The sequence below is a fragment of the Trichogramma pretiosum genome, unplaced genomic scaffold, assembly GCF_000599845.2.
Source record: "Trichogramma pretiosum strain Unisexual culture from Peru unplaced genomic scaffold, Tpre_2.0 scaffold74, whole genome shotgun sequence".
In the NCBI taxonomy this organism is placed as follows: domain Eukaryota; kingdom Metazoa; phylum Arthropoda; class Insecta; order Hymenoptera; family Trichogrammatidae; genus Trichogramma; species Trichogramma pretiosum.
Window position 1 is genome coordinate 891078 of NW_019641708.1, and position 26929 is coordinate 918006.

At 42.3% G+C, this 26929-nt stretch overlaps 2 protein-coding genes across 2 annotated transcripts; both read right to left on the bottom strand.

Annotated features, from left to right (window-relative positions):
* Nucleotides 1-1012: 1012 nt before the first annotated feature.
* LOC106659205 lies at nucleotides 1013-1693 on the bottom strand. Its single transcript, XM_014381622.1, has one exon. The coding sequence runs from the start codon at nucleotides 1691-1693 to the stop codon at nucleotides 1013-1015; it is 681 nt and encodes a 226-aa protein (XP_014237108.1).
* Nucleotides 1694-3443: 1750 nt separating this feature from the next.
* Nucleotides 3444-5000, bottom strand: LOC106659204 (dual specificity protein kinase shkE-like). The gene has a single exon (XM_014381620.1). The coding sequence runs from the start codon at nucleotides 4998-5000 to the stop codon at nucleotides 3444-3446; it is 1557 nt and encodes a 518-aa protein (XP_014237106.1).
* Nucleotides 5001-26929: the final 21929 nt, after the last annotated feature.

Consider the following 26929-nt stretch of genomic DNA (forward strand, 5'->3'; position numbering starts at 1 on the left):
CGGCACTTGCAGAAAGGCAGCTTTCAAATCGATCGTCGAAATGAAGCGCGCATTTCGCAGTCGGTCGAGGATCATGTCCATGTTGGTCTCCGGGTAAGCGTCTTTGACTGTTCGCGCGTTCAAGTCGCGAAAGTCGATGCACATACGGTAGCCTCCGTCACTCTTTTTCACGAGCACCGGCGCGCTTCGGAAGTCGCGTGCCGGTGGCTCAATGATTCCCTCTTTGTGCCATTTCGTGACCGTGTTGCGAGCTTCCCACAGCATCGGTTCTGTCATACGGCGCAGCTTGTGCTTGATCGGAGTCTCGTTCGTGAGCCGTATGTGGTGCTCAACCAAGTCGGTCATCGGGTGTAGACCGTCGGCCAACCTTGTCTGCGGCGCCAGCACTTCCTCGACCAATCGATTCACTTCAGCGAGCTGCTCTTCGTTCGTGACAGTGATGCCAGCGCAGCTTTCGCGCTTCGCTCGGTCATCACTGCACAAGAAGGGCCTCCACGGGCCTTCTCGCACTCGCCACACTCCTCGTCTCCATCTCGTGTCGACGTCGAAATCGTGGCAAAAATCCATGCCGAGTATGACGTCTTCGTCGAGCACCGACATCACTCGGAAATTAACGCGCGACTGAAAACCCTCAATCTTCAAGTCGGCAGCCAAATTTCCTATCGCTTTCGACACTTCACACATGTCCGAGCGAACAAACACGCCACAAGTTTGCATCTGCGTACGAAATTGCTCGGCTACTCTCTCGTGCATCAACGAGGACGTAGCCCCCGGATCGAGCAGAGCACTTTAGCGATTTCCACCTAAGGCAATACTTACATACTTGCGAGTGTCCGCGCTACGCGATGAAGACACGATCACACCACGATTCGACTTCGATCTGCCGCACCCATTGATGCGGATAGGCACCGCTTCTCAGACTCGGCCATATTACTCGGCGCAAGAAATTCGCCCGTCTCTCTCGGCTCAGCTTCTGACAATCGACTCTCGTTCGACGGGCTGCCAAAGCTTGTTACAGCACCGCGAACGAGCGCATCTGCACTCCGAGTTGGATTCCTCTGCGGGAGGGCCACGTCATTTCAGTCGCTTTCCCTCCCTGATTAAGGTTTCCCAAGTACGAGCGGAACTCCTTGCATTTGCTGCACTGCCGAAACGTCACACAACACGACGGCTCTTCCTGCGCTGCTTTCGCCGGACAACTGCGCGACATATGTCCCTGCTGGCCACAGTTGTAACACTTGACCAATGGACACTCGTTCGCGCTATGTCCTGGCAACTGGCACTTGAAGCAAGCCCCGGCAAAACTTGGCTGCGCACCGGCCACTTGCTGTGTCGCAAGCGGAGGTGCATTGCTAGTCGATGCTCCAGCGCGCGCTGCAGATGCGTAAGTCGTCTGCACCGCAGCTGCCTGATGCGTCGTCTGATCGGACTTGTCTTCAGCCGTCAACGTCGATTTTATCGCCTGCCACCGAGCCAACAACTCGTCGTCGAGCTGAGTATTCTGCGCATTTTTCGCTGCAGGTGCTTTACCCTTGGAATTGTTGTTCTTGCCCTTTTTTGTCTGCTTCTTCAGCGTCGCGTCACCTTTTATTTCTGCCACAACGTCAACGTCGTCATCGCTCACTGTAGTTGCCGCTGCAACTTTCACACGCACACTCGACGGAGGCTTGAACGCGGCGCCTTTTACCGTCATTTTGTCTGCCGTGGATGGCGGAACATAACGACTGTTGATCGCGCGTTGCCTCTCTCACGCGAGACCGTAGCTCTCGAGGCGATCTAGCGTGTCCACCAAACGGTCTGAGATCGCGCGCCTATACTCGGGCAGCAGATTATTATAAGCGATCTCGACGACTTCTTCTGCGCGCGGTGGCCGCTGAAAGTGAAATCGACGATGAAACGGAGACTCGTAATGAAGTCGGAGATCCGTTCACCTTTGGCTTGCGTGCGAACCTCAATGAGACAATTGTATTTCTCAGATGAAATTCACATCCGCTCATCTTACAAGGAGACCACATGAGATGCGGGTCACCAAATGTCCTGAAAATTTTTTTCTGGTCTCCTGGTATCTAATAACAAAGCCCCCTATGCTTAGTTTGATCCAATGGGCCTTAAGGCCCATTTTAAAAATCATTTTCTAGTTTATTGAAAAATCTTTGTAATTTTCTAACTCGTAATAGGACATATTAAACGGAAAATTGCACAATGTACAAGTCTTAGAATTAGTCAAAGAACACATTTGAATTTTTTCAGAATTTTTGAAACCTACTATCACTTATTTTCAGAGGTCTCTGAAATTCTTAAGAAAAAAGTAAAAACGCGTTAAATTTGGGCCTTTGAAAATAGGTGATAGCAGGTTTCAAAAATTCTGGAAAAATTCAAATTTATTCTTTGACTAATTCTAAGACTTGTACATTGTGCAATTTTCCGTTTAATATGTCCTATTACGAGTTAAAAAATCACAAAGATTTTTCAATAAACTAGAAAATGATTTTTAAAATGGGCCCTAAGGCCCATTGGATCAAACTAAGCATAGGGGGCTTTATTATTAGGTACCAGGAGACCAGAAAAAAATTATCAGGACATTTGGTGACCCGCATCTCATGTGGTCTCCTTGTTAGTGTAAAATAATAATTCTAAATCACAACACTAGCTGTAATTTTGGCTCAGTTTTAGATTCAATAAGCAGATCTTTGAGCGTAGTCTGCTACATATACCTGTATCTAATACACACATAATAATTTGCAATATCTAAATGTCATGACTATACTTTTTTACATTGAACAAATGAAATTTTAGGCATTCTGAATAAGAATTCACTTATGTTAGAAGTTAAATCATGTGCAACAACCGATTATGTACATTTATGATTTTTTACTTAATTTAAATGTTGACAATTTTCAAATTGTATTCAAAAATATGTAATAGTAGTCTTCTTATTAAATAATTTATATCTAAAGAACCATCAGTTGAATTATCAGTTATAAAAAAAATTTGCATGCAATTTGCAAAATTATATTTGAGATCAAGTTCAGACATCAGCTCAATTTTTTTTCAATTCAACCTTGTAAATATATGATGAAACATTTTATTCGTCCCCATTGATAAGTTCTTGAATATTTTACAGTTTCAATGTGATTTTATAAATTGTATAAGCTCGTACAACATCCAATTTTGTACATTTTCACTGATTCTTTGTCACTATATGTAATTTTTTGTTCGCTGCACTACTCTTTTGATTTGCATACATTATTTCAACTACAGAGTACAGACATATTTCTTTACGTCAAAACCTCAATGACAATTAAGTTTACATCTGCCTTTCTTAGTGTAGAAGAACAATTTTTAATCATGTTAACTGTACTTTTGGCTCACTTTTATAAAAAATATTCATAAAAATACTCATGATACTCATAATACTCATAACAATAATATTGTACTGCTTTTTAGTGACACTGTAATTCAACATTACTGTTTCTGAAAACTCGTACAAATTGTTCAGCTGTTGGTCTATCACTTGGTCGATCATATGAGAAGCAACTCTTGATGTTGTCCCTCAAAACAGCTGGAATACTTGATAAGTTTGGTTCCTTTTTTAATTTTAGTAGTTCCGTAAGATTACAGGTGGAGTAATTGTTTGTGTGCCATACGTGACGTTCACTGAACAACTCGACTATGGTACAACCCAGTGACCATTTGTCACTGAATGTGGTTGCCTCTTGATGATATAAATATATTTCTGGTGCCATGTACATGGGTGTACCCGCACAGTTAATGTGTCCTTTTGCTGTCATCAGTTGAGTGCACATTTTTTTAATAGAAGAAACTCCTAAATCACAGATCTTGACTAGTTTATTCTTGGTTATCATGATATTGGCAGGTTTAATGTCTCTGTGAATGACTGGATTTGGAAATTCATGTAGAAATGATATTCCTAAAAATATTTGATGAGCCAATTGCAATTTATCACTTTCATTCAATGGGAACTTGCTTTTTGTAGTCGACTTGAAAATGAGGTCTCTCAAGGTATATCCATCTATGAACTCCATAATAATATGGAATTCGTAGTCCCCTGTGGAGTAACCCATTAAGTTGACAATATTTGTGTGCACAACTTGTCTCAAGATGACCAGCTCCTTGATGATATCCTTTGGCCTTACTTGCTGAGTGTCGATAGTTTTTATGGTAACTTCGGACATGCCCCAGAAAGCTTTTTTTACCTCTCCAAATGCTCCTTTCCCGAGTAAGATGTCGGTGAATTTCAGAGAGTCAATTGGTACTTGTGATATTGGTACAATGATTTCCATTTTAAATTCTTTAATTTTTTCATCTATTTTCATATTTTTCTGATTCTCTTCGGTGAACTTTTCTGAATCTAGAGGCCTCTTACGTTGACTTGGAAATTTAAACAAGGAACTATCTTTTTTCAATCCACTCTTAGGTGCATCAATATTAACTATTGATTTCAGCGGTGTTTTAAACAAAGACTTGCAGTTTGGCAAATCATTGCATTGCCACGAACAGTTTTCTTTTGAGATAATCTGAGAAGGTTTACTTGAAGTGTTGACTGGTTTTTCCAAATAAGTGTACAAGTACAAGGGGGGTGGCCGATGCGCCAGATTGCGAGCTACTTTATAATACTGCCAAAAACCACCTGTGCCAAAGTTTTCAACAATCTCAAAGTTTTTTTTCCCTAATTTTATCTCACCTCTTTCAAAATATTGGGCGGTGAAATTATTTTTGAAAACCTTCACACACTTAGTAATTATATCTTGAACCGAATAAACAGTAGAGGGATCAACTTCAATTGTTTGAGGCGGGCCTGCCTGTTTATAAAAAATGTCTTGATTTTCTGGTCTGTGATGCCACTGCACATTTATTTTTTTGTATTGCGTAGCAGGTATAGGTGCAGCTGAAGTTACAGGTGAAGGCTTGGCTGGAATCTTCTTACGCTTCTGATCTTTTTCTTGAGCTGGCGTTTCCTGAGATTTTATGGCTTCCATGATAGAGTTAAATTTTATTTTTTGCGCTTCTGATAGCGAGTGCGCTGTTTTTTCCACTGGATCTACATAAAGCAAGTATGGTCAAAAAATGATTCAATAATAAACGAAGAATAAGTAGATAATTACTTTTTTTTGTGAAGATGCTAAAACGATTCACCGATGGTGAACACTTGAAGTACCCATCTTCGACCATCACACAGAAGGATTTTTCATTTATATAACGTAGGTTAGGCCGTCAATGTTTGGATAATACGTTTTGAGGGTGGACAAGGAAATCTTGTCTCCCTCTATCTCGAAAAATCTCGATAAATTATTTTCGATAACTTCTATTTCACGTTTAACCATTTTTTAAACTATTATGATTTCAGAAAAGTATACTTTTCGTCCTAGCTTTTAGGTTGTACGTTTTTTTTTACTTTTCAATTCCATGAACTTCGAGATAGAAGCCGCACGCACGCTACGAGCGGCGCCGCACACGACTGCGGCGACGCATGGCACCACCAGGCTTCCGTACTGAAGGTATGTACGGACGTGCGCGAGCAACATTACCGGCGCACTAGATCAAGCCCCGCACGCGTATATATTCCGTGTATGTGTACTCGCGTGTGTGTGCAAGTCGAACACAAAGAAGGCATAACACACACATGCGAGACGAAACTCATAGAATAATTTGAAATGGTACAAAGGGGCAAAACAAGCTCGCACGCGCACTCGTAAGTCCCATATCTCCAAAAGTTTGACCTGTGACCCCAGATAACTATTGGGCACATCCTGGTCTTGCGCAAAATGAGTCAACAAGTGACGAAATAGCTGGTAGATTTGCGACTTGTGGAAAATACCCAAGACGTGCTCCCGCCAAAAGGCCCATGATTAAATTAGTATATGACGCGCATAAAAATTAGGCCTCTGAGCAGATCATTTTATACTGTCGAGCAAGGCGAAGCTCTGGGCAGATCATATTAGAGAGTCGAGTAAGGCGAAGCTCTGAGCGCGCGAATAATCGAATCATTGTGTGACGGTCGACTCCCCGTGTCCACCGTCAACAAGGCGTTCACAATGCCTGGCCGACTTTGTCGGTATCCGACGCGCCAGACAAGCGACAGCTTGTCGTCGGCCAGGGTCCGGCTAGCTCGATAGGGGGCGGGAAAGAACGCGAAATACTACCTCTGGGTCGTGGGTACGACTCTCCTCCTGGAGGGGACGTCGACAGGTATGGAGCGGGGCCTCCGGTGACTGCAACACTGCACCTATAAAAACACCTGTAAACGAGAAAGTTCGCGAGAGAGAGAGGAAAGGAAAACGACGGGTCTTGTAAATAATAAAACAGTGAATTTCGATTAAAACAAATGCTCTTTTATTGAAGCTACTCTGAATACTCATTCACACAGGGCCGAAGCTCTCACACTCACAATCACACCTGGTCGCGGACGCGAGCTGCGTTGCCGTTTGGAGGGTCGGCGCGAGCGCGGTAATACCAGTAAACTACTCACGGTACTCCTTGCCCTCGAGGCTCGCGACCACACGGGTAGACTCCGCGTCGCCGGGGTCTTAGAAGTTCCTGCTGCTCTCTCCGTAGTCGCCTGTTGGCCACAGACGCGAGAAGGGACGGGCCGGATGGGTTGAAACTCGTTACGCTCGATGACGACTCTTGGTGCGCCGCACGGATCGCCAGCACTCACACTCGATTCGTGGCCACCAACTTCACAATCTCACCGATTCACGCCTTCAACTCACTCACACCCAACAGCACACTTCACTACTCACACACTCTACTACAAAAACTCTACAACACTCCGACGAAACTACTCAACAATGCTCGCGTACATAGAGCTCTGCTCTGCTCAGCGGTCCAACTACTAATCGTCACTCTCTGACTGCTCCAACTCAACTGTCGCGTCGTCTGCACACGTGCACACGACGATCTTCACACCAAGTTTGCGACTTGTAATCGGGCACGGGCCGCTCGCGCGCAGTCACGTGGTACTGTACTCGCGAGAGGCCACGGTGGTACCGGCTACAATGGTCGCGACTCATGCACACATTCACACAAAAACCTCACATCAGACGCGTTTATGACGCGTCGCTTGCGTGCTCCGACGTTCGCCTATAGCGCAACGTCACAATTGTAATAGCGACTTCGAGATATTTAACAGACTTGTAGTAGAACACGAATTGCATGTATTGCATTTAGTGAGAACCAATAACGAGCTATAACAGCGACTAGCTTGTACTTGTAATTATACGCCGCGATAATCGAAATTACTAATTGTATTCGCGAACGGTAAAGCCCGAGTGAGTGCTTCCACCAGCTGAGCAGCGCAACGTCCCAACAGCAGCCACGACCGTCACTGCAACAGCCGCCGCCACCACCGAGACAGCCGCGACCGACGGCCAAGCAGCATCAGCGCAACACCCCAGCAACAGCGGCAACCGTAACGTCCCGACGGCGTTTGCAGCCCTACAGATCGACGAGCATCGGCCACACTTATTTTGTAAGCTTGTTTAATAGTAATTAGTTTTCTTGCAATAAAGTCTTGTGTGTAAATCTCACTTGAGCATTATACACTTTATTTCATGTTCCCTCCCCACTCAGACACAACAGAAAATAATATGTAATATTTAAATAATAAAGTTATTACCCAGTGTTAACGGGTACATAACGATTTGCAGGAACGCATATTTTTGAAGTTTTACTCATTCTTGGCCTAAGATAATATATGAGTATTGTCGCAGCAATGAGCGAAAATCAGTTTTCCTAACCTGAAAATTCTTGGATTTTCACTTATATTTTGCTTACTACTCGACAGATTTGGACGTTCGATAAATCAAATTATTTGCAGGAATGCATACTTTTGGTCAATGCTTTTTTCTGGCTTGGTATGACGATTATGAGCCGTTGTAGATTCGCATACATACTTAGTTTGGTTTTTATTTTATAGGAATAATATATTTGATTGACTGGTGTGTTATTTTCATGTTTTTCCCATGTGCTGTAATGGTTAAAGTTACAGGGTAAAGGAGTAAATGATAAACGCGTTGGTCGTGCTAGCGACCGGGTTCGTGTTACCTAGAAAGTGGAAACTAGAGGAGGAAGGCAAAAAAAAAAGAAACAGGGTGGATCAAATAAAATAAATAAGATGAATTATTATTGAGAATAAGGGTAAGTTATAGCCTTGCTTAAGACGGTAAATGGGTCCATCAACACGGCACGAACGAGTGCTTGTTTAAACCAGCGAATGCGAGTCGTAATGCAATGAGAGAGAGAGGTCGAAGCGAAACTGGCCCTTACACGTAGTTTCCACCGGTTGTAACTCCGTGGCCCATTTACGACGCTTGATTGCACGGCGCACACACAAACTCGATCATAATGCATTCATTTGACTCACGCGACGCGATATGACGCGACGCGACCACAGCGGGCTACGATCTGTATATTTTATTTTATTTTATTTTATTTTATTTTATTTTATTTTATTTTTATTTTTTATTTTTACTTATAAAAATAATTATTTATAAAATAAAATTACTTATAATAATGAGAACGGCTGAAAAGTGAAGCCGCGTAAAACGACCTCCCGATTGGCTGACACTGACGACGAGGCCCGACATGAGCCGACTTGATACGAGCGCCTCCGCTGCTAACTGTCAACAGACAGTTAGTACTTAAGTAAGATCAACTCAAAACATGAATGAAAAAATTGACGCGCGTGAAGCGCGTTTGAAACTTACTATTTGTGAATCTTAAACTAACCTCAAAACACTAATAAAAAAAATTGACACGATCGGAGCGCGTTTTAAACGTCTAGTCAATTAAATTTTTAAATACGTGCAAGCGCGACTGTCTTACAGTCAGGCCCAAGCTGTACTATCCATGTAGCTCGCTGCTTCTCTCGTCATTTACCACGACGCGCTCGCGTTTTGCGCAGTCTCCGGCGCGCGCCTGATTCTGTATCTCTCTCTCTCTCTCTCTCATGCGATCTGACGTGGTCACGATGGTGCAGCTGAAACAGTATTCTCATGTATGATTATAAATCATTATGGTTTTGTGGGAGAAAGAGACGAGATCTTGTCCAGATTTTCGTCACACCCTTCCCCCAGACGCTGGTAGCCGGAGACGTGCAAGATTGACAGCCTCTCTCTCACCAAAAAAAATCAATAATATTTTACGTAAAGTTGACAGGAGGACTGAGACGATTTCTGTGCGAGCTCGCTGTTGTGTCTTCGCTTTATCTTGTCAGCTGGTACTTAGTGGCCTCCATTTCTTTGCACGTTGTGGAATGCGACTGCTGGGCAATCACGGCCGCGTGGCACGTACAATATGCCGCAAATTGGGCATGTTTTCTTCCTATCGGAGGCTTGCTCGGCGATCCTCTGATTAGGTCCTCCGACGGTACAGCGGATCTTCAGGCTATCTCTTGCGATTTCTGCCAAGTTTCTGCCTGGTATGCGCGTAGCTTCTGCTTCTGCTTTACTGCGCTCCATCAACGCCTCCTCGTGCTGTTGGCGACGCGTTTCGAGGTCGCAGAAGTATTTTTCTGCTTCTTCTTGCGTTTCTCGGAGGTATTGGTACCGTTCCGGAAAATCGCCGGCGAGTTCTCGCCCTTCTTCTCCCCGGCGCTCCACGAAGTCGCGTAGCCACCCATGTCTCTGTTCGTGCGGATTAGCTCTACTCGCATCCTCTCGGCCTTCAGCACTCTTTTTTCCAAAAGACACCATTCGTCTTTTACGCCGAGGCTAGCGATCTGGTTGATTTGCGCTTTGTTGAGGGCGGTCCCCACGTCGTCGATGTCGGGCAGCTCGTCGACGTCGCGGGTGCGCTCGCTTGGAACAAACTGTGGCGGTTCTAGGGCGAAGCTCGCTGCTGCCTGTGGCGCGCAATTATGGTTTATTGGTGAGCTGCGAGGATTGAGGTTATGTCAGAGTTGTTTTCTCTCTTTATCACACGCGAGTCGCAAGGGCTTGTTTTTCTTTTCATTTATTATTTTTCTTTTGATTAATTTCATTTACCTCATTATATCGTTGAAGTTGATTCTCCTTAGTTCCTGGCAGAGATTGCGTCTGACTTGTGTGTGTGTGTGTGTGTGTGGTTCTCCTGTGACAGTTCGATGCTGTGACTGTACGTGCGCTGACCTTTTCGCTGGCTTGAGTGAAGAAAGAGAGTGTGACGATGCTCTCTTCATGTCCACTGCTGCAGACTGCTTTTAGCCAGGCGTGGGGAACGGTTCCACGTTCGTGCGTATGACATACACGGCTATATGTTTATGACTACGGTCTGCTGCTGCCTGCTTTGCTTGTGTTCTAGCGGCGCCATGTGCAGCTTGCTCGTGTCTTTCGTGCGTTCGTTGAGTTTCTTGGCTTGAGCGCGCGTTAATCTCGGTGCGAGTGCACTCAGCCTTGCCTCTTCGCTTTCTTTTTCGAGCGTATTATCGCGTAAGCTCTGATTTTGCCTTTTGCTTTTCTCTTTATTATCTACTCTTCGTATGGGTTTTTTCCTAGTGACGGTGTATGGCTTTTTGGATGTTTTTATTTTTGTCTTTTCCGTAATTTTGCGCACATTCGAATTGCTGGATGTCGTTGATTCTCGTGTGTCGCTCTTGCCGTAACATGGTTTTAAGTCACTCACAGTAACTTTTTCTACGAGCTCGCCTTTTTCTCCTATCAGCTGATACAAGTAGGAGCCGAGCACTTTTGAGACTTTGATGATAGTATTCTGTTGCACCTCAACACTCTGTCTTTTACTTTAAACGTGACGTTTCGCCTTTTTTTATTGTAGTAATGCGCTTGTCGATCCTGTGCTCGTTGAGAATTTTCCTGCGCCTTAGACAGATTTTCCATCCTTAGAGCCCAGGCGACTCTCGCTTCGTCTTCTTCCGCGATGAGCGCCGCTTCGGCTTCTCGGTAACGTACACTGTGTCCTATTTCCTATTTGTGTACAGTGGTGTTGAACGCGAACGTAAGCTCGTGTATGTGCTCGTCCCATGTTTTATGGTTTTCTTCGATATACGCTGTCATCATGGTTTTATATGTTCAGTAGATTCTTTCGACTGGATTCGCGTTTGCTGTATAGGGAGGTATTGTAGAATGTATGACTCCTCTTTATGTTAGAAATTCATCGACCAAGTTGTTTTTGTACTCCATGCCGTTATCGGAGTGGAAAATCTCCGGAGCGCATAATCGCAAAAATGCACTTTCAAGCAAGTGTTTGCGAATCGTTCGTGCATTAGTCTTGCGCACAGGTATTGCTTCAATCCATCTCGTAAAGAGGTCCATGAAGATGACGATATATTCGTTTCCTTGCGTCAAGGGCGGAAACGGGCCCATTGTGTCACATGCGACTACGCTCCATGGGCGTGTAATTGCACGTCTGCCCATCAATCCCGCAGGTGCAAGCTGCTGCACTTTGCACTGCTGGCAAATTTGACATTCACGCACGTATTTCGTTACGTCACGATGCGCTGATGGCCAATAATAGGCGTTGGTATGTTTTGTGTCGTCCGAGATGTCCTGCGGTCGGCTTTTTGTGGCATTCAGAAAGTACTTGTTGTCGCTTTTCTCTCGGCACTATTAATTTCCATGCATCTTGTTCGTCGATGGCATCGTCTATGAATGGATCTGGACGGTAGTGATACAGTGTCGATCCAATTGCTTTGTGGTACGAATATTTACTCGGATCTGCTTTCACTTTCGTAAGAAGTTTCTTGAACCAGCTATTTTCGAATTTTTCGTCGATTTTGATGGACGCAATTTACGCTTCGTCTCTCTCGTCTTCGTGCAGACGCGAAAGTGCATCTGGCACGACATTGTTTGCGCCTTTGCGATGTTCGACGATGTAATCGAATTGTTGTAGTTCTAGCGACCATCGCGACAATTTTCCGGTCGGGTTACGCAAATTATGTAACCATCGTAAGCTGCTGTGGTCCGTTATTACACGGAACCGGTATCCTCCAACGTAAGGGCGAAATTTTCGAATTGCCCAGAGCACTGCAAGGCACTCTCTTTCTGTGACCGAGTAGTTTCGCTCTGCTTTATTTAAAGTACGGCTCGCAAAGCATAGTACTTTTTCTTCTCCGTCGATAGTTTGCGTTAGTACTGCGCCCAAGCTGGTGTCGCTTGCATCCGTTTGTACGACAAATTCATGTTCGAACGACGATCTCGATAGCATTGGTGCTGACGCAACCAGTGCTTTTATTCGCTCAAATTCAGCTTGTTGCTCTTCTCCCCAAATGTACTTTGTGTTATTCTTATGTAATTTATTCAGGGGATCCGCGATTGTCTATTACGCATGAGCCTATTACGCATTGGCCTGTCTGTCTAACAGACAACTCTACCGGTACGTCTCGTATAGACTCGACAGCGAGCGTTTTCGCATTGAGCGGCTTGCAGTGCTTTGCGACTCCACTTGATGATGCGTCTCTCTCTTTCGCTCATCGTGTGTGTGACGACCACGTATATGGCCGCACGAACACTCGTCTGCTGCGCGATCAGCTGAGCGAGCCGTGGAGCAGACGAGCGAGCCGCTGTAGACCCCACGCATATAAACGCGTTTCTAGGCAACGCGCGGCCCCCACCGCTGGCGCCCGGCTATATAAGCGGGCAACTCGCAGCGGTAAAGCAGATTCGGCTCTGGCCAAATCGAGCGACGCATCGTGAGCACACGAAGTGAGCAGCTCGATTCTTAATACGTGAGCACACGTAACACAATCGTACCTTCTAGTGCGTGAGCACACGCACTCTCTCCGACTCTCGTGGGCACACGTGAGCATCCCCAACCCGATCCCCGTACCGTTCCTTCGTTCCACTCCGACCGACCCGGGGCTGTTTATGTGTGACACTTGTACCGATTGATAGAGACTTATACTAACCGACACTCACTTTGTTCCAGGTACCGACTGTCCGGTCCTATCCGACCAAAGGGTAATCCGACGCACCTGTGACCGTTGTACCTGTCACCTTCTTGCTTGGCTACCACTAATTATTCTCACTAGTTTTGTTTTTTAATATAACTTGCAAATAATAATCTGTTGTTGCACACTTGTGTTAAATTACGTAACCAAAGTTATTGCTTTTCTTTGTTCTTTTTGCATTCAAAGTTAATACTTTTCTTTGCTTTTACTAAACTCAAATCATTTTGTTTGCTTCATTTATTTGCTATATTTGTAAATATCAATCTTTAGTTTATTAATAAATCAACAAATACTTGTTACTGAACTTTTAAGACTTATCATTATAAGCCACCACCTGATCCCACCGTTACATGCCGTGGGATTAGTGATTAGTGAGGTTCGATTTTCTGTGGCAGGAGTCGTAGCAACCTCGTCTACTGACCCCCGTCGTCGTTTCCCGCACACTCAGGGCAGGTTTTCTTTGTATACCCGGGCCAGCTGCATTTCCAACAGCTAAATCTTTGTGTTGGGCCCGCGGGTTTATCATTATTCTTGTCACTCTTCGGTTTTCTTTCTCGTGACCTGTTGTTGTATCTGCCGTTACTTGAGTTTAGGCGTGCTGTTTTTCTGGATTAACGAAGACTAAAATAAGAAATCGTTTGGATCCTGAACATTTGGATATGATAGTATTTTTGCACTCATGCGAATTGGAAGATTGGTTCAGCATTTAAAAATAAAGATACATTCAATATTTTCTTTAATTCTTAGCATTAAATTGTTTTTTCAAGATATAAAAATAAATAAAAAAAATATTACATATTACATTAAAATGTAATGGTTCTTTATTCTATATAATTGCAAGTTATGTATTTTCATTATACATTTATTATGTATTTAACCATTCAATTATAAATAAAAAAATTTATATTTGAAAAAGTATTAAATTATTCGATACCTTCCAATACTTTTGATCAATTTTCGATACTTCGATACCAATAGTTTTTGCTGGCTCGATACTTCGATAGTTCAATACATTGATTTTTTTTTGGTATCGCCGATCACTAGCATCGAGAAAGCGGTGAGTGGTTTGGAGTTTTGGGCGAGGGCACTTGCCAGTATTCGGACTTTAGGTCCAGTGTAGAAAAGATCTTCGAATCTCCAAGTTCTTTAAGAGTATCGCTAATCTAGTCTTCCGTTAAGCTGTTCAGTCTTCGATAGTTGATGCAGAAACGCCATGTCCCATCTTTTTTCTTAGCGAGGACAATGGGAGATGAGTAGGATGAAACGAAGGTTTCTATTTTGCCTTGGTCAAGCACACTCTTGACTTGTCTGTCAATTTTCACTTTCTTCTCGTCTGAATACCGGTAGAGTGGTAATCGGAACGGAATGCGATTGGTGAGTCGAACCTCATGTCTGATACTGATGGTTCGGATTAATCTGCCTGGTGTTGGCGTGAGAATGTGAGTGTGGCTTCCCAACATTGCTTGGACTTCCTTCTGGCCTTCTTTCGGAAATCCATTTTCCAAATCTGTGTAGCCAGCGAGTTTCGAAATTGGTCCTCTTATTGGTAGAAGTGGGACTGTGCAGCGTTGTTACTTCCCGAGGTGAACGACGTCTTGATAGGAATCCGCGATTGCTCTTTCATCATGGAGCCAAGTCAGTCCAAAAACGAAGGGCTTTCCTAGTTCTGGCGTCACGAAGACGTCAAGTTCAAAGTTTTGATTCTGTAGAGTAATTTTATATGCCCGTAAGTCGCATCTCGTGTTGTTTGGCTGCTAAGTCAGCTGTGACGTTAACCTTGTGGACCTTGGTGAATGTTGGTAGAGAGTCTGGTTGAATGAAATTGTGTGTAGCCGCAAAGTCAAGTACTGCGACTACTTCTTGCTGGCCAAGGACTGCCCGAACTTCCAATAAGGAGTTCTGTCCAGCGTTGATGCCGCTTAATTTTAGTCAACTGCAGGTTAAGTGGGAGGTGCCGGTGGTGTTCCCCCTCCACGCCAGTTTTCCTTTGGAGCCCCATCGCGTGTTGGGCAATTCTTGTTATAGTGGTAGCCAGGACAGTAGTAACACTTTGGCAGAGTCTTCTCAGTGCGTGGAGGATCCTTCTGACCTTGGTATTTGGCCTTGGGCTTTGGAGTTGATTGATGCTTTTTATCCGTCTCGTCCTTCTTTACTTTTTGAGCCTTGGTTAGCAGCTCCGAAAAATTTCCCACATTGTGAGAGCGTATCATTTTGCGTATTGAGGGACGTTGGAGTTCAACCAGCGTGGCTACCTTGACGGCTTCAGTTTCCTCTAGCCTCAGTCGACTGTACATACGCTTTCTTTGTCGCCTTGAGCTGTCCCATAAAGCTTGGCTACAAGAGAACTCTTCATGGCTTAACCATCGAATTGAGCCTTGAGAAGCTCTGAAAACCTCGCATAGGTGAGACCCATGGTTTTGTAGCACTGTCACCATTTGTCAGCGTTACCCTTCAGTCCTTTTTCTAGGACTGATACTTTATGTCCGTCAGTGACTGCTAAAGCAGTACAATATTCATTGCATTTTGTTAGATAGGTGTTAGGATCTTCATGATCGAGGCCATGGTATTTTGAAAGTGATAGCCGATGAGCCATCAGAGCTTGGGCAAAGGCGTCCCAGCTATTGAGTGCTGGAGGTACTTGATCTGCTATCTCAGGATCGATCTGTTCAATTTGATTTGGTAGATGCTGCTCTACTGGTGGCGGCTGCTGCTGCTGTAGTGGATTGAGTTGAGCAGGTTGCTGTTTGTAGAAAAATTTGAGCATAAAAAGACTACCGTTAAGATATTTTATCTTGACAAGAAACGTTTTAAACAAAAAAATGCAAAGAACAAAAAGGTCTTAGAATTAGTTGAAGAATACGTGTGAGTTTTCTCAGATTTGTTTAACGAGATTTTATTATTTTATTATTTCATAACAATATATTTGTTAATAACTTTTGTTGGGACACTTTTTCGAAAAAATCGGTTTCATTTTCGTATTTAGCGCACCAGAGTACATCGAAAAATACTTGGTTACCTTGTGGACTTCGGAGTGCATGCTCGACTCATAAGCTGGGATACGCATTCTCTTAAACACAAACATTTATTGATTGATCGAAAGGAATATACAAATTAAAAACTTAGATATTTATTACTATTATTTTTTATCAAGATTATTTTTATCATACTATTATATACTATGGGAAATATTATACTGTACATTGGAATTATATACTATACATATATAATTATACTATTGGAAATCATATTTCTTACAAAAATGATTGCACACGAATAAAATGAGTTCTATATCTTATTAATGGTAATACAGTTTCTCGATGAGGCAAAAATCTAACATTCAAAGATCTATCTTCGTCGGTATTGCGCTCCACAACGTACGAATGATAATGCAAGTCATAATAGTCTTCTTCGTAACATTCAAGTGTCAAATAATGTGGGGATTCTCCCCTTGCTCTCCTTTCTTTCGCGAACAGCCAAAAAACATGGTTTTTCCCTTTTTCCCATGTTTTTGACTCTTCGCAAGCTATCAAATTGTCTGTATTAGAGACTCAGTTACCAAACTTTATCAGAAGTTGTATTTTGTATTTTTGGTGTATTAATGAACATATTACAATATGGGCCAATTTGAGGTATACGAACATGTTTATTTTTTGATTTTCATGGTCTTTTACACTATTTTTTCAATTTCAAGGGGTTTTGAGGTTATGCATGTCACATCTGAGTACAGATTTGAATTCTACATCAAATTTTACACGAAAAAAACATGGTTTAGAAATGTTTTCATTTGCACCCCAGAAAAGCGGAGTAACAAGCAGAATATCCTCAAAACATGAAAATCTAACTTTGAGCCCCTGTAGATCCATGAGGATTAAACCTAGGGGGCTGTGGTGTTCAGGATTTTCATTTTTCATTGTGTTCTTAAAGAGTACATGGTTAGTTCCACCTTCAAGTGGAATAGCCCATATACAGTCTCATCATTTACATCTATACATAGTTCTTCCTCTGAAACAAGGAAATCAGAAGTAACAACAAGTCAAAAGTATAATAGTAAAATGATTGACTATTAAATAATCGTAATATATACTTTTTAACTTTAGCGCAAATGTGCTAACGCTGTGACGCGTCTTTTGTATGAAAAATCTGGATTTATCGGCAGGTATATTATATGGGATATTCCACAACAGGTGTTGCGAGCCAAAAAAATGAAGTTGAAACGAACCATTTACTCTTCAAGAATACAATGAAAAATAAAAATCCTGAACATCACAACCCCCTAGGTCCAACCCTCATGGATCTACAGGGGCTCAAAGTTGGATTTCCATGTTTTCAGGATATTCTGTTTGTTACTCTGTCTGATTTTCTAGGGTGCACATGAAAAAATTTCTAAGCCATGTTTTTTCATATAAAATTTGATGTAGAATTCAAATCGGTACTCAAAAATGACATTCATAACCTCAAAACCCCTTAAAATTGAAGAAATAGTGTCAAGTTGTATGTTTTGACTGAGTTCACTATTGAAACTTATATCGGCCCTAGGCCTCACTCTCAGTAGTTCGTTCGGAGCAAAGTTCGAGTACGAACGTGCAGTGTGTCCTGGTGAACTGCCGGGAGCCGACTGTTGCTAGTCGGCCAAAGTTGTTCGGCATTGAGTAGGGATAACAAAAACTGCATTTTTGAATCCGCTTCTAATTCTTCGAAACTCAAAATTTTATCTTTTTCATAGCGGCACCATTCACTATTGCAGTAATCATGAATATTAAATACGTGATTTGGAATATTTCTTATAGCAGCTTTCAGTCCTTCCAAATTTCCTTCATTCCGTCCTATTACACAACTGAATGAATATGTAGTCATGATCGTTTGAATCATGACCTGCATCACACATGCAAAATTTACGGTTTCTTGTTGAATAATCAATTAATTTTCCTGACTCCTTGCCTATCATGTGTTCTGTGCCATTCAAACTATCGTAGACATATCCATTTGAACGTGTATTCCAGCCCTGGTCGAAGCTCGCTGATATGGAAATTATCTTATTACCATTTTCATCTAATTTTTCTGGTCCGTCTTCCATATATACTTCTATTGGAGAATTATGAAGTGTGAAGCTGAGATTTGAAGATGGTGGAGATAGAGAATTGGAAGATATTGAAGAGATTGTAGAGCATTGAATAGGTAGTCGGAGTCGAAGGGAAAATAAAAAACATATCAGCTGTACAAACATATAAAATACATTTATAATATTAATTAATCAGTCATGATTTAATTTTTCGATAAAAATTGAATACATGATTATTTTTACATCGTTCAGGATGTTTACATTTTTTTACTACATTGTACACATAAACACAAACACAGACACAATAACACCGATTACAAACTAACTTACAAAGTTGCTTCATTTGCCTTTGAGCGAGCAAGAGTCAATTGCCTTTCTTTTTCGCATGCTTCTAAACAACTTTCTATTGCTGTGTACTCCACAACGGGTCCTACTTCTCCCTCATACTTCTTGAAGTTTGCACTGGTCATACTTAGAATATTCATAGTATAACCATTTGTTTAATGTTGTATGTCCAAACCCTAATAGCACGATACGTTTTTATAACGTTACTGAAACGTTCAATTGGAAACCTTAAAACGTTTCAGAAAAAAGTCGAAAAAACGTTTTTAGAACCTACCAGAAACGTTTAAATGTCCACCCCTGCATTTCGTTTCTGAATGTGTACAACGTGGTAGGAACGTTTGAAAAACGTTCTGCCTGGGAAACTGAGCGGGTAGTCCGATGTTACATTTCAACGAAAATAATTTATCAACGCGCTAATTTTTATCGATTTCCGAGTGAAATACTTAGCTTTATTTTCCTTGCGTAGCCGCGATGACCTTCGATTACTTATGCCGATCTGCCATACTACGATGCTTGGTTTAGGCCGCCGATGATCAACGGTAGAAGATGCCGAATTCCAAATGATGCGGTGCCACAGTTTGCCGATGTCACGAACACTGTTTGATGTGTCCGATCAGCAGTAAACTCATTGGATTAATTCGCCGACCTGGTTGATTGTCGCGATGTCACCGAAGTACGTTGCTGATCCGCACTGTACGAATAGGACCACCTTTTTCGATCTCCTATGTTGCCGCTGTAGTTGTCGATTTCTGATGGTACTGCTCAACAAAATATAAAGATTTATAATTAATAAAAAAGATAAGTTTTTGATAGGTTACTTCTGTCAATGAAAACAAAATTTATTGATTCATCACATGGTCCGAGCAGCGCATCCGAAGTAAACTTGGCTCTTCCTTTGCCCTGAACCTCGAACGGGCGCTCGAGTGTTAACCCGATTTCCTACCTTATCATTCTTCTCGGCCGCGCATCTTACTCGCACATTTACCTTTTACCGCTTTGCATAATTCGCGTATTCGACTTTCAGTGACATCGTCACAATAGTTGATTTTTTGCTCATAATATTTTGTTCCCATGAGTTGGTATCACTCCTTCGTGCCTGTGTATAAGCATAGGCGATCCCCTCACCCCGCCTGCCCCTTGAAAGTGCTATCGAACCTCCTTAAAATATATATATTACATACGATGTATGTATCAAAGTAAATTTTTAATATCACATTGAAATTGTATGACAAATTATTAATTTTTTTTTATATCTCATTTATTATTTACAATCTGTTTATATGTGAGACAATAGGTAAATTTTAAACGAATAATAATAGTGATAACGATAACTAAAGAGCTACTGTCCATTGACAGCCACTCATGATCCAAACATCTGATTATGAGTTCCAGATGTTTAGTAGTAGTGTTTTGTAGGTGTATCGAAAAGTAATTGTACTTTTTCAATCTTGAATCGGTGAATAAATCGCTACCGAGTATAACCGCTAGTGGGTTTCGCGTGATTCTTAAGCTGAACTTTGTAGCTTGAAGATATAAATTTTATCGATAATAGTGGAAATGCAAGGTTCTTTCTAATGGATTCGTTAGTTACATACCAGGGGGCATTTACTAAAATTCTGTTAAAATTCAAATCATACGAATAATGGGCATATCATCATATACACTTAATCTATGTATTCTTAACGATGAGGGTGCACTAATGAAGTCGTATACAGAATAAGGTATAGCGTTACTTAAAATTGCACCAACACGAGGCGCGCCGCTCACTCTCGATAGATAGCTCACACGAATCAGTTACTCGCCCATTTTTTTATATACTTTATTAATTTATTAATACATCAGATTAATTACAACACAACTCATAAATATTCTCAATCATTTAGAACTATTATACATCATAAATTCGAAGCACTTTAGCTTGAAATCTTTCTATTATAATGATGTTAGATCTTGATGCTGCTCCCCAAAATTGGATTCCATTTGTCCATATTAGTTTTATTAGACTTTTGTAGAGCAGTACCTTGTTATCCAATGAGAGAGCGAAGTTTCTACCAGTCAGTCAGTAAAGTTTTTTTAGCTTCAGGCCTAGTTGTTTCCTCTTAGTCCAAATGTGCGTTCTCCATTTTTTTTTTTTTTTTTTATATAGATAGAGAAATGCGTTACGGACCGTAATGAGGTTTGAGTTGAAATCAACCCCGAACCTCCCCGTGTGTGGGACTCACCCTCAACCGATTTGCGTCGGTGAGGGAATACCCACTAAAACTCTATCTGCCCGAGCAATGGAAGTGCTCGGACGAGGCTTTATTTCGCGATGCCATCTTAGATGGTGGGAGACCACGTTCTCCAAAAGATGTGCGCGAGATGATGTCAAGGCTACCCTATGCCTTCTCTTCGACCTGCAGAGTTAATACCTGTATAACCACTGATGTGCGTGGTCATTTTATTCCACCGGAGCCAATTCATGTACGAACCGGAACACGGAGAGCTCTAAACGTGATGGAATCCAAACATTTGCTCAATCCGAGTTCGCACAGACTCGCGGCGGAAGCAGCGGACCAAATGCCCCGCCAGGAGATCGTGATCGAAGAGAACGAGATGTTATCGTTCTCGGACCCATACTAACTGGCGACCTGATGACGAATGTCAGGGGTATCATATTTGGCGACTTTCCGACAGTGCGAGCCGTCAAGGGACGATGAAGCGCTGATGACTTGTGCATCGATCACCTTGACAACCTGATCCTTTACAGTGAAGATATCTGGCTTCCGCAAGCCCTCTCTGGTATAAAAGTGCGGCTCCTGCCGGACGCTCCATCCCAACTGCCGGAGGCTACTGACTGCGATACGGCAAATTGCATCGTGTCGCAGTATTCGGCCTCCATGAGTGCGGTTTCAGTAGTACTACAGCCCGCTCGACACTCGATAGGCGGGCCACTGACTACGCGTCTGCCGCGTGATGTTCGAATGCGAGTTGGGAGAGTATTGACCCGTACGTGAGACGTTGATCGAGGTGGATGCCAAGATACTTAACTTCATTGTATGAGGGCACATAGGAGTTCCATTTAACATCACTACTGGACACGAGTGTCTGCGGAGCGTGAAAGTAATATGAGCTGACTTATTTTCATTTATCTTGATCCTACAGCTCTTCAATCACTCTTGAACTACTGTAAGGTGTCCATCTAGATGTAAGCTCCTCTCCTCTTATGTAAGCTCTTGTGTATGATCTTTTTAAGAACTTTAATCAGGGCTTGCCGAATATTTTCATTAGGGTGTAGCGACAAATGACACTTGTTATATAACGATCGATAACTATTATTATTAACCATGCCAATACCAATCAAAATATAAATCATAACCAACAGAACCCCTCTTTCATTATAATTTCACGTCAATAACAAAGGTAAAAATAAATAATCTTCATTTGTTATCACTCCACTATCGGAGTATTTCACAAGTGTTCTATTCATTTTAAATTACAAAAAATCGGCCTATAAACTGATTCGAATCTTGGTGCAAAAAATTTAGATATGTACGAGCCAACTATACGACAAAAAAATAGGAAAGCTATAATCAGAGGAATTGACCGTACAGGAAAACTTCAAATGCCCAGGAAGTTTTAAAATCCTCAGGTTTACAAGATTTAATATAAGAAATAAATTTGGAACCAGTGAAAAAGATAAGTGGATTACCAACAGACTCAATCTTTGTAACGGTTCCCCGTGACCATTACAATAAATAATAGAATGGGCAAATTAGTAAATAAATTATCGCCGACCTCCTCAGTATTCGGTGCAACAATTTGCAGCAACTGCGGTGGCATTTTGGTCTAACATAGAGAGAAGGATTGACGGGAAAAGACAAAATAATTATTCTTGGATTAAGGAGATATAGAAGCCAGCCAAAATACCTAAATTTCAATCCAGTTTTCTGAAACTTCTACTGAATATTTTTTCAAATGGCGACCTTTATTTTTATGATTAGAATGAAAATTGGACTTGAAGGTCTATTTTCTACTTTTTCTTGTGAAAATGAAAGCGATCTGAAAATCTGACTGCCCCACGTGAAAGCTAAGAAAATTTCCTATCGAAACCATATGTTCATTTATTTTTCCAGCCAAATCACAATGTCATACGAGCGAGTTACAAGTTACAGCGAGCTGCGCAAGGCTGAAAATCGCACCGAGCGGCCGAGCGCTAACTAAAACTTTCTTAGTTTTCATCAAAATTACACTCTGAAAACTACTTTATCCGATGTAAAAAGGCATCATCTTTCGAGTGGAACAATAAAAAAAGCAGAAAAAGTGGCATTTTTTGAAATATTGAGCTCCGAGCGTTTGATGACTATTTTCCAGGTTAAAATTGAAAATTTTGGGAAATCTAGTGTCATCATCGGAAAGTTGAAAAAATTTTCTATCTAAATCATTAGTTTTTTTTTTTTAAGTTCGTTTTGATACTTTTACAGCTAGTTAGAAATTTAGTGATTTGGCCAAAAAATGTAACGCGGCAGAGCGCTAGGACACTTCAGGAAGTTCGTCCCATTTATGTCCCCTTTCCCGAGTTATAAGTCGCACTTTCTGATACCGTGGAGAGAGGTTAGCACACGAACGCACCGAGTATGTAGGATCGATAAATGTAATTTATAGTTATTTGATAGCAGCAGATGTCATCTGTCAGACGTCTATTAATGACGCGCCGTACAAAACATAAACCATAGAACGTATACAAGGAATAGTATATTACTGCCCAAGGCCGCGAAAAACAGAAACTTTCCAGGGTACTTGTAATTAGCGGTCGAGACGAAGCAGAGGCATGTGTTCATCAGCCCGGGGGCTTTTCTGTTTTTCGGGGCATATGCCTGTGTATTATTTTTCATACCCCGTAGCCCGTAAATAGCTTTTCCTGTTTTGCGCAGGGGCCGGGAGATAGTCACTTTCGGGCTACTGGTATGAAAAAATGTTTGGAATGTTGGATTATAATGATTATCAGATTTTTCGTTATTAATAAAATGAGTAGAACAAAATCGAGTTGACGAATTAAGAGACCGTGGAAAACCATTTAAACTGTTTTGTTTTTGAGATGTAAGTACAAAAATTTTTGTAGCACAAATGAATGGACACATTTGACAGCTACGATCATGAATATTTAAAGTAATATTGCTTCTTTCTATTAACATCAGCTATTCATTCTCTTCGTTGTTCCAATTTGTGTTGTGCAGTGGGAAATCTATAAAATTCAAGGGGACAAGATAGTGTTTCAAGCTTAAATTTAAAAATGCTTTAAAATTATCAAAATAGTTCAAATTGCTTCATCATAGAAGAAGTTATGTGATAGGCTTAAAAATGAGATTTGGAACCAGACGTCGTAGGACAATTTGGTTCATATATTTGGAAACTACATTGAATTACCAACAAATGTCTGTATGAGTAAGTTTTTTTCCCCTCCAACCCATTCGGACACTCACCGGTAACCGCCACTAGGCATTGCTTCGGTGAGGCCGGGGTTAGTTGAGCATTTTCTGCTACTTCGATATTAGTCGTTTCCATACATCCCCCCATCCGTCGCATAGTGATATGCGACGATTAGGGGTTCAGGGACTCATCTTTCTCTACTTGGTGAACCTCCGATCCTGCTCGATGCCGCCTCTCGATTGTCGTATTATATCCCCTTTTTCAAAGCCGTATCTTTGCGTGGTCACATATTGCTGGCGTCTCCTCCTGAGTTAAGTATTAGAACTCGCTGCCCAGTGTCATCTTGTGAGTGTGGTTCTCGCTTCTGACTTCATCCCACGAGAAGTAATTAAGGATGCACTCTCACCGGGCGCTCCTGCACCGGGATTCCTCCCTGCACCCAGATAGCTGCTTGGCCGTTGGTATCGGCGAGCCATGTGTTGGGTGAAGCAAGGTTCTTGTATTGCTCACACGGGATGGCCACGTCAATGCACAGCTTGCTGATGGTATCGCAGAGCAGGTTCTGGGCAGCCTCGCAGTGATTGAGATTGAGCTGGAGGATTCTTATCATCGGCGGGCCTGGGTGGTCTTTCGTGCAAGAGGGCAGCTCGAGCTTGTGGACGCGTGACGATGGTCAGCTCCTCGTTCCTGGCAGAGAACGCACGCTGGTTGGTATTTGCAGTCCTTTGCTTCATGGCCCTTCTGGCCGCATCGATAGCAGAGCTCCCGTGCGGTCGGGACCCTTGCAGCGAGCGACCATGTGGCCAGGACTCCAGCAGCGGTAGCAGCGCGTAGCCTCCTCGCTACCACGGATGCGACAATTCACCCAGCCGATCCGTATGTGCCCGAGCTTCAGCGCTGAGGCTGCCAGGTCATCCGGGAGAGCGACCACAGCCACCTGTGTTCCTGCGTATGCTATGGGATTAGCCAGACTCCGGCTGGCTCCGTAGATGGCTTCAGAGGGCGACGTCCCATACGTCGTCGCCAACGAGGTTGTGCACAGAGGACCGCGAGAGTCGTTGAGGAGAGGAGGAGATGAGAAAGGTGCCGAAATAAATCCGAACTGAGCAACAAATACTGTTGGTTGCCAAAGCAGTATCTATTACAAGACTGAATGTGAGCGGTATAAAAATGGCGCGAGGACAGTAGCGAGCGGCTCGTGTGCGATCAGAGTCGCTGCGCAAACGAGAGTCGAGTGACGAGTGACGACGAGCGAGCCGCGCCGCTGCCGGCTCGCGCTCTCCGACACCAGCGCGACACGCAGCGCCGTGAACGGTAGCTAGCAAGAGGGGGTGAGCAGGCAAGACGACGCCACATATGCCTTCCGCAGAGACTTCTCGACCAACGTCTGCCCCTGCGGTCTCTGCAGCCCGTCATTCATAGCTGTTGACATGCCGCGAGTCGCACACGCCTTCGGCGTTCGCACCACGGCGCGAGGCAAGCACTCACACTAACGCGTGGAGCACACACCGACAGCACAGTACGCGGGAAAACACATAGCAGAGGAAAAACCGCTGCCAATTTATTGGCAAAGAGCTTCCTCATAAAAAATTATTTTAATGTAAGGATTTGGTTATTAGGGAAAATTTGTATTTCATTTTGGAATTTTGATTTAAAACTTCTTCTATGAGCAAGCATTTTTAAGTATTTTCATTTCGAGTCGATAATTTTCATAATATTCGGTGATTCCCTATTTTTTGGTCTTAAATTAAAGCTTGGCTGCTCTGATTCCATTGTACCGAAAAAAAATCCTTCATTTATACATGAAAAAAATCGAAAAAAAACTTTTTCCAAAAAAAACCAGTTTACAACATGTTATATGCCAGATGTTCGAGGGCATTCAACCTCGAACACTTGGCATATGCATGAGGCTATTGAACTAGGCGGATGCTAGCTCAGGCCCCGAGTCGGCAGTTTCGACATGCACAGGCATGACAAAACCGTCGACCGAAGCCTCACCTGAGTCAGAATATCCTTTGTCAATGACCGATTGATACTGACAAAGGACTTCCCACCTTTTTAATGCATCTAAGGAGCGATCAGAACATCGAGGAATTAATCAGTCGACGTGTGGCCGCTTCTCAGCAACCACCACGAATTAACTTAAATTAAATTAATTAAATGAACACCTTTGTTAATTGCCTTCCGCACCTTTGCAAATTGTCTTCCGCACTTTATAAAAAGTGTAGTTATCTTCAAGTGTTTATTTAAATAAAGTAAATTCTAGTTTTGTCAAAGCAAAATATCGACTTAAGTTATTAAATTCTATTTAAGGGGAGTCATACACCAATTTACCCTCTTTGTCATTTTTTTGATATAAACCACAGTTTAATGTCAATCTACATTTTCTACATAAAATTGACATCTTTGAGCCCTAAAAAATGCTAAAAAAATTCTAGAATAGGCCTTTGCATGTAAACGAAGTTCATTTTTGCTATTTTAGCCTTTTGTCACTGTGCGCAAGGTTCAGATCAGAGTTTTTGGGTTGGAAGATCCTGATAGGTCTCAAAATCTTCAGAAAAGTATCCTTTATAGGCTGAGTTTTGTGGAATTTTGATTTAGGCCTCCATATCAGTTCTATTATTCAATGTGTGCTCAAAAACATTGATAACTTTTTTTTATATCTTGCTTTTTTCACATCTTTTGGCATACAAACTTTTTTATAGTTCTAATCGAAATTCCACAAAACTCAGCCCATAAAGGATACTTTTCTAAAGATTTTTAGACCTATCAAGATCTTCCAACCCAAAAACTCTGATCTGAACCTTGCGCACAGTGACAAAAGGCTAAAATAGCAAAAATGAACTTCGTTTAGATGCAAAGGCCTATTCTGCAATTTTTTCGCATTTTTTAGGGCTCAACGATGTCAATTTTATGTAGAAAATGTAGATTGACATTAAACTGTGGTTTATATAAAAAAAATGGCAAAGAGGAGTGAATTGGTGTATGACTCCCCTTAACGCTATAACACTATATATATGGGGCAAATTTCCTGAAGTGTCCTAGCGCTCTGCCACACGGCACTTTTTGGCCAAATCACTCAATTTCTAACTCGCTGTAAAAGTATCAAAACACACCTCAAAAAAAAAAACTAATTAGTGATTTCGTTAGGAAAGGACCCCGGGAAGTTAACAAGGCACCGTGGGTCCCGGTTAAATGGGCTGAATATTTTT